The sequence below is a fragment of the Choloepus didactylus genome, chromosome 14, assembly GCF_015220235.1.
Source record: "Choloepus didactylus isolate mChoDid1 chromosome 14, mChoDid1.pri, whole genome shotgun sequence".
In the NCBI taxonomy this organism is placed as follows: Eukaryota; Metazoa; Chordata; class Mammalia; order Pilosa; family Megalonychidae; genus Choloepus; species Choloepus didactylus.
Window position 1 is genome coordinate 88,315,621 of NC_051320.1, and position 14,530 is coordinate 88,330,150.

General features: G+C 46.6%; 2 protein-coding genes across 5 annotated transcripts in view; one reads left to right on the forward strand and one right to left on the reverse strand.

The window, feature by feature from the left end:
* TG (thyroglobulin) overlaps positions 1-14,530 on the forward strand; it is a 249,593-nt gene that overhangs the window by 154,463 nt on the left and 80,600 nt on the right. The window lies entirely within an intron of this gene.
* SLA (Src like adaptor) overlaps positions 4,888-14,530 on the reverse strand; it is a 34,115-nt gene continuing 24,472 nt past the window's right edge. For both annotated transcript variants that reach the window (XM_037802993.1, XM_037802992.1), the window contains 3 exons: positions 12,222-12,353; positions 7,825-7,957; positions 4,888-6,851 (listed from right to left, as the gene is read on the reverse strand). In XM_037802993.1, the coding sequence (XP_037658921.1) occupies positions 6,638-6,851; positions 7,825-7,957; positions 12,222-12,353 (479 nt within the window). In that variant the 3' untranslated portion in view covers positions 4,888-6,637. The remainder of the gene's footprint in view (positions 6,852-7,824; positions 7,958-12,221; positions 12,354-14,530) is intronic.

Here is a 14,530-nt window from a genome sequence, read left to right on the forward strand (position 1 = left end):
GAGGAGGGAGGTGTCATTGTGTGGGCATTCCTGAGGCCACATCAGCATCGTCGCCATTCTCGACAGGAAGCAGTGCCACCTGCTATGCCATCTCTCTTTCAACCACAGGAGCTTTCTAATCCTTGAAGAGTCCTTGCCCTCTTCTGCCTTGTACAGGCAGTTTCCTCTTTATGGATGCTTTTCTCCCATCCTCCTCTTTGACTGCCCTACTCATCCCTCAGGGAAGACTTCCAGACCTTTTAGCCTAGAATTGACCCCCTTTACATGGTTTATGCCAGTGTGTACTTCTGTATAGCACTTAGGATTTCCCATGAGGAAATAATTACAACTAGTCCGTGTCTGTCTCCCTCACAAGACCGTAAGCTCCAGGAAGGCAGGCCCAGGGGTTCCTTGCTTTCTGCAGAACTCCAGCCCCTAACACAGCGAATCACACAGATGCAGGTGGAGAATGAGCACGTCTATGGGGCAGTCTTCAGGGCGCTGTTCTTTGGGGCCCCAGGGCCCTCACCCCTCTCTGTGTTTCTTTTCCTTTGATTTGTGCTTTCTGGAGGCTGTTCCTATGAAATGGGTCTATCTTCTTGGTAGATTGTCTGAGCACAAATAGCCTTCAGCTTCTGGTGTGGAAAACAGACTTTCCTGACTTTGTGTTGAGCCTGATGTGATTTCTCCAGGGCTTTCTCTGAAACCGAACACTCAAGAGGACCCAGCAGACTCCAAAAATGCCTTCCAATAGGCCCAGAAGGCAGACTTCTCTTTTTGAAGGTTTAGGTGTTTAGGGGATTTCAAAAACTAATCTGTTTTAACAAATGGCAGTGCATTTAAAAATAAACCCTCACATCTGTTTTAGTCATTTAGAAGCAGTCTTTACAACTGTTCCCAGCAATCTTTGGGATGCATGTGAAATTATTTGAAACTGAAAGAACTAAAATACTTTAATGTATCAGCAGTTCTTTACCAACAGATGTTTGGGGAAAGAATGTGAGTTGGTGATTTATTTTTGCATTAAAACTTGTCTTCCTGCAAATCTTGGGGCCAGAACTCTTGAAATATCAGCAAGGGGGACTTCTGTGATAATTAATAACTTTTATTTATTTAGCACCCTTGGGGCCACAGAGCCCTTTCAATATATTATCTTATAGATTGCTCATGTTGATTGGCATGGGATATTTTAAACTTAGAGAAATCTCAGGCTCAGAGAGAGTCAGTGACCTGCAAAAGAACACATATCAAAGAAGGAGCTAAACTAGAGGCTAGAACCCAAGGTCAAATCCTATGTTTTTCCACCCTGTGAGGCTGTTTATCCCACATCCTGGGGACTCTTTGGGGTCTTAAGGTGTAAGGGAAAGAACCCAGGCTGGAATCAAATAGGGCTGGGTTAAGATATAGGCCTTGGGTGAAACCTCACACATTGCGATATCAGCTATAAAATAAGTATGACTAATTCTATCTCCCACGGTTTACAGAAGCTGTCATGAGATAAGGTTTGCGAAGTGTCCTGTGTATGAAGGGAACTCAAGAAATTCAAGCACCTCTCCACCCCACCCCACCCCCTTGCCAAGGGAAGGCAAAGCGAAGCAAAAGCAGGTCCTGGGCTGGGAGATTGGCTATTTCGCCTGCTCTGAGGACCGGGACGAAGAAGAAAAAGGGGTTACATGCTGTGAACCTGTATTCTGCAGTTCTGACCCCTCGGTCAGTTTTAATCAAGGACGGAGGAGGCTTTGTCCTCTGCAGTATGATTTACAGGACTCAGATTTCCCTTGCCCTCCTATGACTTTGCCCCAGTTCCACATTCCTCAGCAAGGCTTCCAGGTTTCACTGGCCTGAAGCTCAATTTTCCTCTCCCTGTCCTGCTCCATCCCTACGTGAACCCTACACTGGGGGCCAAATAGCACCATTCCTAGAAGATGCATGATGGTGTTTTCCTCCAGCATTTCTGCTCTTAGACCAGCATCTCCTTTCGTCTCTTGAAGCAAAAAGTCTCTTATTGAAGAGACTTCTATTTGGTGCTTTTTGGAATTCTGCCTTATTTTCATGCTGGTTTTTTTTTTTTTTTCCAATTTCACTAGGACCTCCTGGTGCTTGAAAACTTGACTTTAATCCTCTAATGCTTCTTTAACACGTGGCTTAGTGCCTGGTACCCAGAGGGCAACAGCACAGAGCAACATGGAGTTTCCGTGAAACCAGTGGGAATGAGACAGTGGTTTGGGCCCAGAGCTTTCTACTGGTTTTGCAGCCTGTCTTTGTATCTCTTAGTGTGATCACCCTCCCCTGTGCTTGTCTTATTGAAAACTGGCCTTGCTATTCATGGACTTTGATGCTTCCACATATATGGAATAAGTTTGTTACTGCAGTTTCATGGAATTTATCAGTTTCAGAAAAAAATCTCCACTTTTTATGCTAAATCTTACATTCTTGAACCCTGTTAAGAAACCACACCCACACCCATGAGTGTAGTATTTTTCATCTCCTTTATAGGTTTGTTCACAGTTTTGAACTTTTCTCCATATATGTTTTATGAAATCTCTGTGAGGCGTAGTTCTGGTTGGCATTGTGAATGGTGTCTTATTTTCCGTTTTATTTTCTAGTTGGTAAATTCTGTCATAGAGGACTAAGTTGATTTCAGCAGTTTGCCAGTCTTTCTTGTTACTTCTAACACTTTGTTGATTCTGTTGGGTTTTCTATGAAGTTATGTCATCATCCACAAAAGACGGCTGCTTTATTTCTGCACTGGTTGGAGTAGGATGCTAAGATGACGTAATGAGGAGACCCAACACTAAAGCAGCTGAAATTATAAATAAGTTTCTTTTTCTCTCCTTCTCATAGCACTTCCCAAGGCGAGCAGTCCAGGTGTCTCGCAATCACTCAGGGCCCAGATGTTTCTCTGCTGTCCCTTAGGGCCTTGTCCTCATGTGCCAGGTGGAGTCTGAGTTCTGGACAGCCGGGAGGGGTCAGCAAGGGGGAGGACCTCCCCTGCTGCCCTAGAGCGGGGCTGGGGTGTGGCCACCTCCCTCTTGCAGGTCGCAGGCCACACGTACCTGCCTGTGATTTACTTTTTGTCTTTCTTAATCACTCTTGTTCACGTTTTTAGTTATCATATTGATCTTACTATTTAAATGTTTGCTTTTTAAAAATCTTCTCTATTAGATGTTTTAAAAACTCTATTTATTGATGCCTGCCCGTATCGTCTTTTATTTTCTCCTTTTTTTTTCTCTCTTGCCTATCTTCTGTTGTTCTTCTCTGGCTTCTTGAGCTGAAAGCTAATCTCATTACCTTTCATCGTTTCTTTTCTGGATAAATGTATTCCAACCAATAAATTCCTTCTTACTGGTTTATCAGCTCTGCCCCAGAAATTTTTGAAAAACAGCAATGTGTCATTTGTTTCTAATATTTTCTTATTTCCTACATTATTACCTGCTTGACTTGAGTTTTCACAAACTTTTTTTCTAGATTATGGAACTTTAGAATTTTTATCTATACTCTTGCAAATTGATTTCCAACTTTGTTGCGTTATCATCACAGAACTTGATTTGTTTGATGTTGATTCTGAGAAGGACTTCCTCTGTGACCTAGTATATTCTCCATTTGTTATCTGAAAAGTTAAATAGTGTTATTAAAATCTTCTATCTGTTTATCTAGCTACTTATTTATTTTTGCCTTGTCTATCAATTTCTGAGAGAGATGTGTTAAAATATCTAAATGAATTTATTGATTTTTCTATTTGTCCTTGTAATAGTTGCTTTATATATTTTGAAACTATATTCTTAGATTATTATATGCTATGATCATTTTATCTTCTTAATCTATTGTTCCTTTTATGACACCTCTCCTTGCCCTTATGCAATTTATTTTTACCTTAATTTCCATTTTGTCTGATAATAAAATTTGATGCAGGTTTTCCTTTTGTTCCTTTTTGCATGGAAGAATTTCCACCCCTTTATTTTCAAACTCTCTGCATCCTTTTGTTTTCAGTATGTGTCAGTAGAAATGCTGGAATTTCAAAATTTCACTCTCCGCAGAGCAGCCAGAGTGATCTTTTAAACCTGTAAATGGGATACTGTCACTCCATCATGTCATTTATACTCCCAGTGGCTTCCCGTTTCTCCAGGAAAGGAACCCGACCCCCTTCCCCTCACCTCCGTGCCCACAGCACCTGTTCTGCCTCCCACGGGACGGCCCCTCCTCCGCCCCGGCTCGTGGCCCACTCAGCTCCTGCTGCTCCTTCAGCACGTAGCCTTGCACCTGCCTCCAGGAAACGCTTCCTCCTCCAGTGGCCTTGAATGCTCTCCCTAGATCTTTGCTTGGCTGCTTGCTGCTCATCTTTCAGGTCTCCCTGCTCAAATACTGTGGCTCCCTTTCCTAGGCATCCTCCCCGAAGGCTGCCTCACCCCTGCGTGTCACTCCGCTACTTCCTGCATAGCACTTACCGCCATCGGAAAGCTTCTCATTCATTCACATCGAAGACCTCACCTGGTTTTCATTTCTATAGTGCCAACACCCAGAGCACTGTCTGGTATGTAGTTAGTGTCCAAAAAACGACTTGTCCAAATTCTTGGAAGAATGAACAGCACAGATATCACAAGCAATATGCAGAAGTATCTGGGTGAGACATAGAATTTTCATAACAATTGCTACAAATGTGTTCTCTCCCTCAATACCCTATGTCCACCTTCAAGTTTGATAAGACACTCTCAAAAATGATAAAATCTAGTTTTTTTAAGGCTTGCCCTCAAGAAGAAGCCAGACTGCTAACTTGCACCGGCATCCTCTGGGTGTTCCTTGCTCTCACCTCTCTCCAGTCACAGGCTTATTGAGAAATTCAAAACCCACAGAGCTGCTGGACTAACCACCCACCCACCCATCTCACCCCAGAAGCTTACATTCCAAGGGTTAAATATTTATTAGTTTATTTTAATCAGGAATAAATACATGATTTAGCAATGTGTAATGCTTCCCGCGTAGAAACCCCTCACAGTGCTCCCCAAAGCACATTATCAACAACTTAAAACAATGCATAGGACACTGTACACACATCTGTAGCTCACCAGGTTGCCCTGCCTTATGGTGGGGTCCCCGCCCACAGCGTTACATTTGTTACTTGTACATTGGCTGGCCCCTGTGAAATGGCCTGGGTGGATTGTGAAGGAAACCACAAATGTCTTCTTGTTTAAACACACTGGGATCTGATGATGAAGACAACCAATGATTGCATATATGCGTGTTACTAGCACGGTGATCTCACATCCAGAGAATGCTTATGGTGAACAGACAGACTTCTCACACCAGGCAGGAGGGATGCCGTAGGCCCCTCCCCCAATCCCTTTGAAACAGGGAGAAGTGAGTCATGGGTGAATCGGCAGGCCCCTTCCTAAATGGATCCACGTGGGCAGCCTGGAGTTGGAGGATTTCTGCTTCTCTGGCTCTTCGCTGTGTTTCCTCTCTTGTCTCTTAAAATTATACATGACAGAATTAAGCCAGTCTGCCTCCCCATCTTTCCTGGAGCTCAGCATTTTTATTCATATGCATGCCAGTCCCTCTTAGAATAAAATCCTGCGTGGATTAATTCTTTAGAACTTATCAATTTCCTTTTTCAAAAGATCCAACCGTTCGCATCCCCTCGATCCAGCCGACCCTTGTACGCTCTGCGGATCCAGCTGAAACCTGAGCTCTTGGATCACACTCTTCTGTCCCTGGTCCCATCCTAATCTGGGAGGCAATTTCTCCTCTTGGACCCTGGGCTCTCGGTGACACACCGCTTTCTCTTGTCTACACTGCAAACACCTCTGCTGGGAGCTGGGGCTAATTCATCTTTTTTATTTTTTTGTCCTGATATTGTACACAGAACTCAACACAGTGCTTCTTCAGGCAATTATGAATGAATAATTTGTGCATTAATATAAGCAAGAATCTCAGCAACCCAGAGGAGCTTCTTTTGGGCTGTAGAGCCCTGGCAAGGGGTATTGCAAAAGCTCTCTTGCTTTTCCCCCCAGGAATCTCACCCTCTCACACTTACTTTGCCCTCTTCAGAATTAGGGATACCCTTTCCTTCTGCACATCTGCCTTTGGTGTCCCCTGATTCAGGTTGAATAAGAGCACTAGCATGTAGTGTCACCAAGTTCCCATAAAAAGAGAAAGAGATGCATGCCAAAGATCTCCTTATGGATTGTCAGAAAAAGTCCAACTCAGGGGACCAATTTGCAAACCCAGCTCTTCTGACAGGCCCGAGGTTGTGGGACATCTTCCTCTCAGGCTTTTCTCAGAAGAAGTTGTCTCTAATGACCTCAGAGTGGGACCATCTGGACAGTTTGTTGGAGACGGTCTTTGTGCATTTTTTTTTTTTGACAAGAGAAAGTGTCTCTGTCATTTTGTACACGAGATGCACACACACAGAGGTAGGGTTCCTCTGAAATGTTCCCCAGGCAAGTCATAACGCAGCATTTCACAGCACTGATCAGACACTGGAAGGGGTTCCCCTTTGTCATGATGTGGAGAGAGAAGATGCAGGTTGAACTTCCATGTGGCTTCTCTTGGCTTCTAGAAGACGTGAGGTTCTCCAGGGAATCCTGCTTCTCAGCAGGTTCCAGGTGAGAGTTCGAACCCCTGTTCCTTTTGGGCACACGACAGGGTGTCTGTTCTCTGGCTAGTCTTCAAAGTACGGAGGTGATGAGAAGAAGGAGCTCTTCCTCTTGCTCCCACTGTACATCAGGGAGAGGCTTTTCTTCTTTCGCTCAAACGAGGTGTTCTCGTCCCCAGTCAGGGACAGGTACGAGGCGATGCTTTCCCGAAGGCCGTAACTGAAAAGGGACTCGTCCACCCCGAGTGGGTTCTCTGCTCCCTCAGGGTCCTCCTGCAGCCTGGGAGGGGGAAAAGAGGGGCAAAGGGAGGGACAAAGGAGGAGGTGGGGGTGGAGGAAAAGAGAATGAGGCAAAGAAGAAAACCCAAAGAACTTGGTTAATATTTCTCTAAATTATTGTTCTAATTCCGTTTCTTATATTTGTGGACTGTGTGACCTTAGACAAATCACTCAACCTCTCTGAATCACTGCTTTCTTGGCTGGCTCAAACTGCTACCTGTGAATTTTAATGACTGTTTCTTTATATTTACAAGGAAGCACAGTTTTATTCATCTCCCACACAATTCTAGTCACTGATTTTCTTTGAATTCACCAGTGGAATGCCTGGTTCTGTGTTTAATAATTAAGAAAACCCAGTGATCTCAAACAATAGGTATTCCTTAAAATTCAATAGCTGACAAATAAAACAAATCAGTGGAAAAACTTCTTCCCTTGAAAAAACAAAGTCACTTAGGATTTTGCTGGTGTGTTTAGGCTTTTGGAGAGGGTTTTAAATAGTACCAAATTTATGTAATATTTATTCTTTAGGATCCTAACAGTTAGAAAAAGCAAGGTGGTATATTTCAGCTAGAAAATACACTGCAAACACAGAATAGAGACTTGATAAACCCTTGCAGAACTGAACCAAGGGCCAGAGAGCCTTGGCAGGGAGTGGCCTGGGTCTGCTGTCCGCTGTGTGAGGCCAGAGGCTGGTGCTGCCTCCAGGGCTCAGTTGGGTTTTGAGAGTTCACATCAGCTTGGGGTGTCACACCCAGGTGCCAGCAGGACTGACTGTAACTGTCACTAGCCATGATTTCCCTGTGCCAGGCTTGTCCCTGGCTTTGTGCTCACCCGTTCATGAGGGACACACACACACACATTCACACACTCATACACGTGCATCCACATACTCACATGTACACATTCACACACACCCTCACACCTGCACTCACACCCACGCCCACCCACACACATAGGTATTCCACACACCCTACCTGTGCACTCTTTTCCAGTCGAGTGACTTCTGCCGCAAGGTGACGGGCGAGCCGGGGGCCTGTGCTGCGGGGGCGGCCGTGCTCTGCGTCAGGCAGGGTGTGGTGAGCACGCAGCAGAGGCCATCTGCCTCCTCTGGGGAGGGAAGCAGGACAGCCCGGTCAGTGATCCTGGGAATGCTGGGGTCCGGGAGGGGCCCAGGGAGACCCTCCCCAACAGTGCCCTGGGCACATGGGGAAACTGAAGCCAAGATTTGGAAAGGGGTATGGCAGGTAGTGGCCAGGCTGAGATTCAGGCATCTTAGTGATCCTTCCCGAAATGCTGTGTCCCCTGAATACGCACGGCGCTTACTCAGCACAGATAGAGAAAAGAGCTCAGGAGCCAGAGTAGACCAAACTCGAGTTTGAACTTCGGCCTCACCCCCGATGGCAAATCACCTTATACCTTCTGAGCCTCAGTTTCTTCAACTGCAAAATGAAAGTGATGAGCTAACAAGAACAACCAGCAGAGTTCCGGCATAGGATCAGTGCTCAGGACATGTTAGTTGAAGGTGAGAACTGGGTGCTCATGAAATGTTAGTGGAAAGGTGAATTCAGTACAGTGTCTGCCGAGTCCATCGACTTCATGGGCTGAGTCTCTCTGTGCAAGGATGGGGCCAAGTACAACACTGACTCTCCCAAGGCACACAGGATACCGTTTAACACAGAATTGGCAGGCTGAATATATTGGTAGGAAGAAAGGACAATAAAGGAAATGGAAGGAAAACAAGAAGGAATGAAGGAAGGAAAGAAGAAAGAAGGGGAGGGAAGGAGGGAGAGTGGGAAGAGTGAAGGAAGGAAGGGAGGGAAGGAGAGACAAAGGGAGAGAGAAAGAAAGGAAGGCAGAGGAGGGACTAAAGAAAGCACAAAAAAGGATGAAAGTTACAGGAAGGGAAGAGGAAAATAAAAGAATAAATAGGTAAAGGAGAGAACGTGGGCAAAAAGAAAAGTCTCTTTTCTCTACCCTAGATTCTCAAGCACAAAAAGAATGAAAATTAAACAAATCTACTTCTTTTTCCCTTGGCTAAAGTGAAATAGCTGAGCTTCTAGCATCCCTCATCTTATGATATAACCTCCATCTCTGTGAAGCCTCCCCCAGCCCATTTCATCATGAGAAGGACTTGATTCCGGCAGAATGTCGGTCATTCGTACAGACTGGGGACATACTGTGTGTCCTTTTCCAGAACAGGGACCCCGCCCCAGTGCTTCTCCTGTCAGAGTGGGAGAGGAACGTCCGGGGCTGCGGCTGGCCTCTAACAGGCCGGGGCACCACTGCTTCGGAGCAGGCCCGCGGCCAGGTTTTAGAAAGCACCTTCCACCTTTGACAGTCCACATCTTCCATCTTATTTGTGGAGCTCTCAGGGTGTCTTTGTCAAAGAACAAAAGGAAATTGTAGCCAAAGGCACAAACCCAGGCTATCGGGGGCAGCCAGGAAGGCCGGCTTTGGGGGTGTCAGTCTGACTTTCAGTATGAACTCCAGTGCGAGGCTGGACCAAGATGTTAGAGGGAAGCATAATTAGACATGAATCTAGACTAATTACCTGTCATGGGCTGGAAATTGAGAGGACCTCTGGGTTATTAGGTGAAGGAGATGATGTCTGATAGAAAGATGAGCCAAATCAACCATGTGTAAAGCCCAGGCAGTGGGAAACTTCCTGAAGGTCTTTCTTTAAAGAGCTTAATGCTTAGGTGAAAAGGTAGATTTTCACAAAGAGCAAAAGAACTAACACTTACAAGCATAGAACATGTGCCAGGCATGAGCTGGCCTGACACACCTCAGCTCACTGAGGCCCCACGTCAACTCTGTGTGATTGGCACTGGTAGACCCTTTATTGGGATGAGGAAACTGAGGTTCCTGGTGCACGTCATTTGCCCGGGGCCACAGAAATGTGACCCAAACACATCTCACTGACTCAGAACCAGGCACTTTTTCCAAAAGCCACCCATTGCCTGTTAAATGGAGAAGAAAGAATCCTCTACCACCTTTAGGGTCAGAAGACACTAGTCTAGTTCAACCTAGTCTATGCAGCCATCCGGAATGGACACTGAAGAGTCCAACATCTCCACGCTGAATGCCCTGTTTCCCATCACGTCATTTTCGTGGCAACACTTTTAGAACTCATTTGTGTCTTGCCCTCTCTCTTCCCTCAAACACCACCATGTACCTTTGTTTTGCTCCTAACAACAGTCCTGTGGAGAGGTATTATATCCACATTTAATAGATGAGGAAACTGAGGCTCTGAGATGTTAAGTAATTTGCCAAGGGCTCCTGGATAGCAAATATAAGCACTCTATAAAACAAAGATATCTTTCAGACCCCTTATCACAAATTTCCCTGGCTCTGCATCTTTCAGAAGAACTTGATGGGTGATAAAACTGGCTGTGGTGTTTCCCCTTTGGGATCCTGAAGGGCCCAGGAAGCATTTCAGGCTTTCAGACCGTTCTCATTTATTCGCAAATGTGATGACTGTGGTCTATTTATTGATGCAATGGCCAGGAACATATTTTTGGAAGGCATTCATTTTGTACCAGGGTAAGATTCTCCTAGTGATCTGGGGAGCTGCCAGATGGAGTCGGGTGTCCTTGGCCTAGTGGCCTTGTGGCCACCCGGTGTGTAAAAGTTTTGCTGGGGCCGCGTCCTTTTCATGTTTGCCTTTGTCTATGCAAAACTTATGGTCTCCACACCTCTCAGATGATTGTTATTAAAAGCCAAATACCACAACCAACTTTTACTCATAATCACTAAAAGTTAGCTGCTTCCAGGACTCCCTTCCTCTTTCATTTTTAGCTAACTGCTAGGTTTCTGACTATCACAGAATATTGGTTATCATTTATTTTGCATCTACCGTGTGCCAGCCTGTGCTGGACACATTCCATAAATGATTGTGTTTAATCACAGCTACCTACAGGGAGGCTGCTGTCACCCACCTCCACAAACGGGGGACAGAGTCTGTGAGAAACTGGGGAGCCTGTTTGAGGTCTCAGCTCCTGAGCACAAGGCCCGGGGCGCGGCATGGGCCTGCTCTGCCTGAGCAGCGTTTTCCCTTCACGCACTGTTTCTCATAGGCCAGGTCTGATAACCGGAGGCTGTGTAGACTCCCCCTTTCTCCTTGAGATGCCTTTTACCTCTCCAGTTTGAGACCCCACATCCCCGAGCACGAGCAAAGATGCTAAGTGCTGTGGGGTCAGACATCCTGAACCGGAAATGCAAAGGCGCTAAAAGAGCAGAACAACTTCTCCTCTCTCCAGGGCGATAGAGGAACGCAGGAGAAATGGGATGTCCTGGCTGAGGGAGAGTGGCTCGCGTGGTTTGCTGGGTTACTCTGAGGCAGGCTCTGCTGAGCATTTTCCATGTACTGACTCAGTGACTTGCCTTGTCGCTCCTATGAGGTAGGAGCAGTTAGTGTCTGCCTTACCCAGATGAAGACGCTGAGGCACAAAGGTACAAATAACCAGCCCCAGGTTGCCTGGTTAGCAATGACCAGATCTGGGACCAACACAGAGGGCCCAGAACCTTTCCTCTTCACCACTACACTATTTGGAGATGCATCCCATTTTTTATGTTTCCACATTTTCCATAGAGTAAAATTCAAACGACTGACATAGCGCTCATGGCCTTTCACAGTCTAACTTAGCTTTTTCTTTCCTGCCTCTCTACGATACCTTCAGCTCCCTCAGTGCCATGCTGTGTCCCAGCCATCTTGGGGGGAGGCCCCCTACCTGGGTCAGCTTGGAAATGTCTGCACCTCTCTCCTGAGCCCAGGGAGGACACCCACGAATAAACCACAGTCCCTGGTCTTTAAGAGCTTGCTGGGAAACGCAGAGCAGCTCAGAGCGAGCAAGGCTTCCAGGCAGCCTGGCCAGAGAGAGTGCTGCGGAGAGGAGCGCGGCCGGCTAAGGGGAGCACAGATGGGGCACGGGCTTTGACTCGGACAACAGACTGACAGTCTGTCGAGCAGGTGCACTAATTTTGGCCCTGAAGGATGAGGAGGATTTTGACAGAAAAGGGGGAAATGAGTGCTTTTCAGAACAAAGCCCCAAGAGTCCCCAAGATATATAACCCACTTAAGAAAGCACAGACTGTCTGCAGTTGTGAATATAGGGGCATCTTAGTTTATTTTATTTACAGGTAGAGATCGGGTGTGTTTGAGATTAGCTGCATGCTTTTTATAAGGCAGCATTGTCAGGCAGCAGGAGTTAGCCTGAAATTTATAGTCTGCATTAATAAGACAAAGAGCAGATTAGGAAGGCAGGACGGGCAGACCACATCTCTGGATGGTCCCTGCCCCACCCGGGCTCCCACCCAGACTGATGGCACCAGAGGGATATTAGGCAGGAGGCCCTGATGGAGGGCTTCTTACCAGAATAGTGATTCACCAGGTCCTCCAGGCACTGGAAGGTGAGCCTCGGGGAAATGTAGTACCAGTTGTTGGGCAGGCGGAAGATGCGGTAATGCTTCACCTGCCTGTGTCTCACCGACAGCGAGTAAAATCCTGCGGGAGGGGGAGAACAAGTCAGCAGGGGCCTCCTGCTCCCACCCCATGGAAGGGAGACTTTTCTCAGCCTCAGCGATGGGAGATTGATGGCGGGACATGACAGCCCTGTTTTAAGCAGCAGCCCCTCCAACCACTGAAGCCTCCGTGTTTAGATGTAGCTCACTGTTTAGAGACCACAACGCTGAGTTATTTCAGCAGCCCAGATGCGTTCATCCTGTCGCCATCACAGGTTTTCAAGTGCACAGGCCTAGTTCCCTCTGCTTTTTCAAGTGATCATTTGGGGTGCTTCCACATCCTTTCGTGGTGCTTAGGCCTGATTAAGTTATAATTTGGTAGATCTGGATCTGCCGGTCATTCTTGGATCTTTGCCTGGTATGTGCTCTGAGGTGTTTGTGCTGCCACTTTCCTTCCGCTAGCCCTGCTCCACCAGCGCCACCCCATCCACACATCAAGGGAAGGTCTTCCAGCTCTGTTCCCCTTCTGGGTCTGCACTTCCTCTGAATCATGCTTGGTTTTCTCAGAAATTTGGAAAAGGTGCCAGCTAAGCCATTTTTGGGGGTATCCCTAAGAAGCATGTGAAATGTGTGTTATTTATTCTTAAACACCATTAGTGCACTGCCCAATGTGGGTCTGCAAGCATGGGACCAACATTTGGGATGACTGTGGGCAAGTCCTTCACTTTTCTTCATCTCAGTTTCCCTACATGGAGAGTGAAACTACTGGACTTAGGCCCTGTCTAAGGGACCTCCCTGCTCTGTCTCCTGGGCTTCCAGGAGTGACAATGCTCAAGAGAAGGGAAAGGGATCTAGATTCTGTTGGGCCTTTGTGTAATGTGCAGAGCAGGGGGCTAAGCAATTTCCAAGCTGTTTCTCCATTAATTCTATGAGGTCCTGGGAGGGCGTATCCCTGGGTATTTTACAGATGGAGAAACTGAGGCTGAGAGCCCCTGACTGACATGGCCAGAGGTCTCAGCCTGAGATTTGAACCTTTGTCCTAAGCAGACCTCCCAGAGCAATCTAATGGGCATCCCACGCTTTGCCTCATGTCTACCCCCAAGTCAACCCGTGTGTCTTCCGGTAATGTCAACAGGGACCAAAACTATGGTAAGCAGGTCAAGGGTAGTAAGTGGAAAATCATCAGCACTTTGCATACCCAGAGGAGCAGAGTCTGCTACCCCACCCCGGCCGCAGCTTGGCTTCAGATCTGCCTGACAACAGCTTTATTTTTAGTTAAGTCTCATGCTGGCTTCTTCCTCCCCTGGCCCATGCCAGCTCAGGAGAAGCAACCTGAGTTTGGGTGCCCTTTTTGTTGGACATGCACCAGAAGTTTTATCTTTGCTTTGATCTTGCTCTCCCCCTGCATATTCAGGTTTTGAGAAAAAAGTTTTTCTGGGTTTTCTGACCACATCTATTCGCTCCCTGTTTCCCCAAAGTAAGGCTGGCACTTATTTTGTTGAAGGGCTCCAGCACCAGGCAGCTCAGCGCTTAGTGGGTGCAAAGGAAATGCTCTCAGATGCAGCATTTTCTCTTCTTTGATAGCAAAGAAGTACACTAAGAACTTGAAGGGAAAAAAAAAGAAAACTAAGTACTTGAAAAATATCTTCTATGTTATTATTATTTTCATCTGGGGAAGTCTTAGCTGTTAATGCTTTGCTCCTGAAATTCTTTTAAGGGCTCAGAGCTAAGCACTTTACTCCTGCTAACCCCACGTTACAGACAAGGGAGCTGAGGCTTAGGGAGAGGAGATGGCTTCTTAATCATTGGGGTAGTTGAAACTAGAATGTGGGGCTCTTGCTCTGAACCACCACAAAGGGCTCTGCTATTTCTGTCTTCACTGCATCACTCTAATGAGTGGGATGCAAGCAAATCATAAAGATAATGATCATGGTGAGTGTGACAGAGCATACCTTTGCTTGCCTGGTTCTCTGAGGAGTCTTATTGAATTATAGGGTGCAGAGAGAACTGATATGGGGGCCTCCCATGTGGCAGAAGGCTATTGCATTTGAATCTCACCACAGGCTTACCAGGGAGGGATTTTCATACCATTTCACAGATGAGAAAACTGAGCTCAGAAGGTTGACTAACCCGCCCAAGTCTCAGAGTCTGTGGGTACAGGCCAGGCCTTGCCAAGTCCATGTTCCCTCTGCCCCAGTGTGCTGCCACATGTGGCATTCG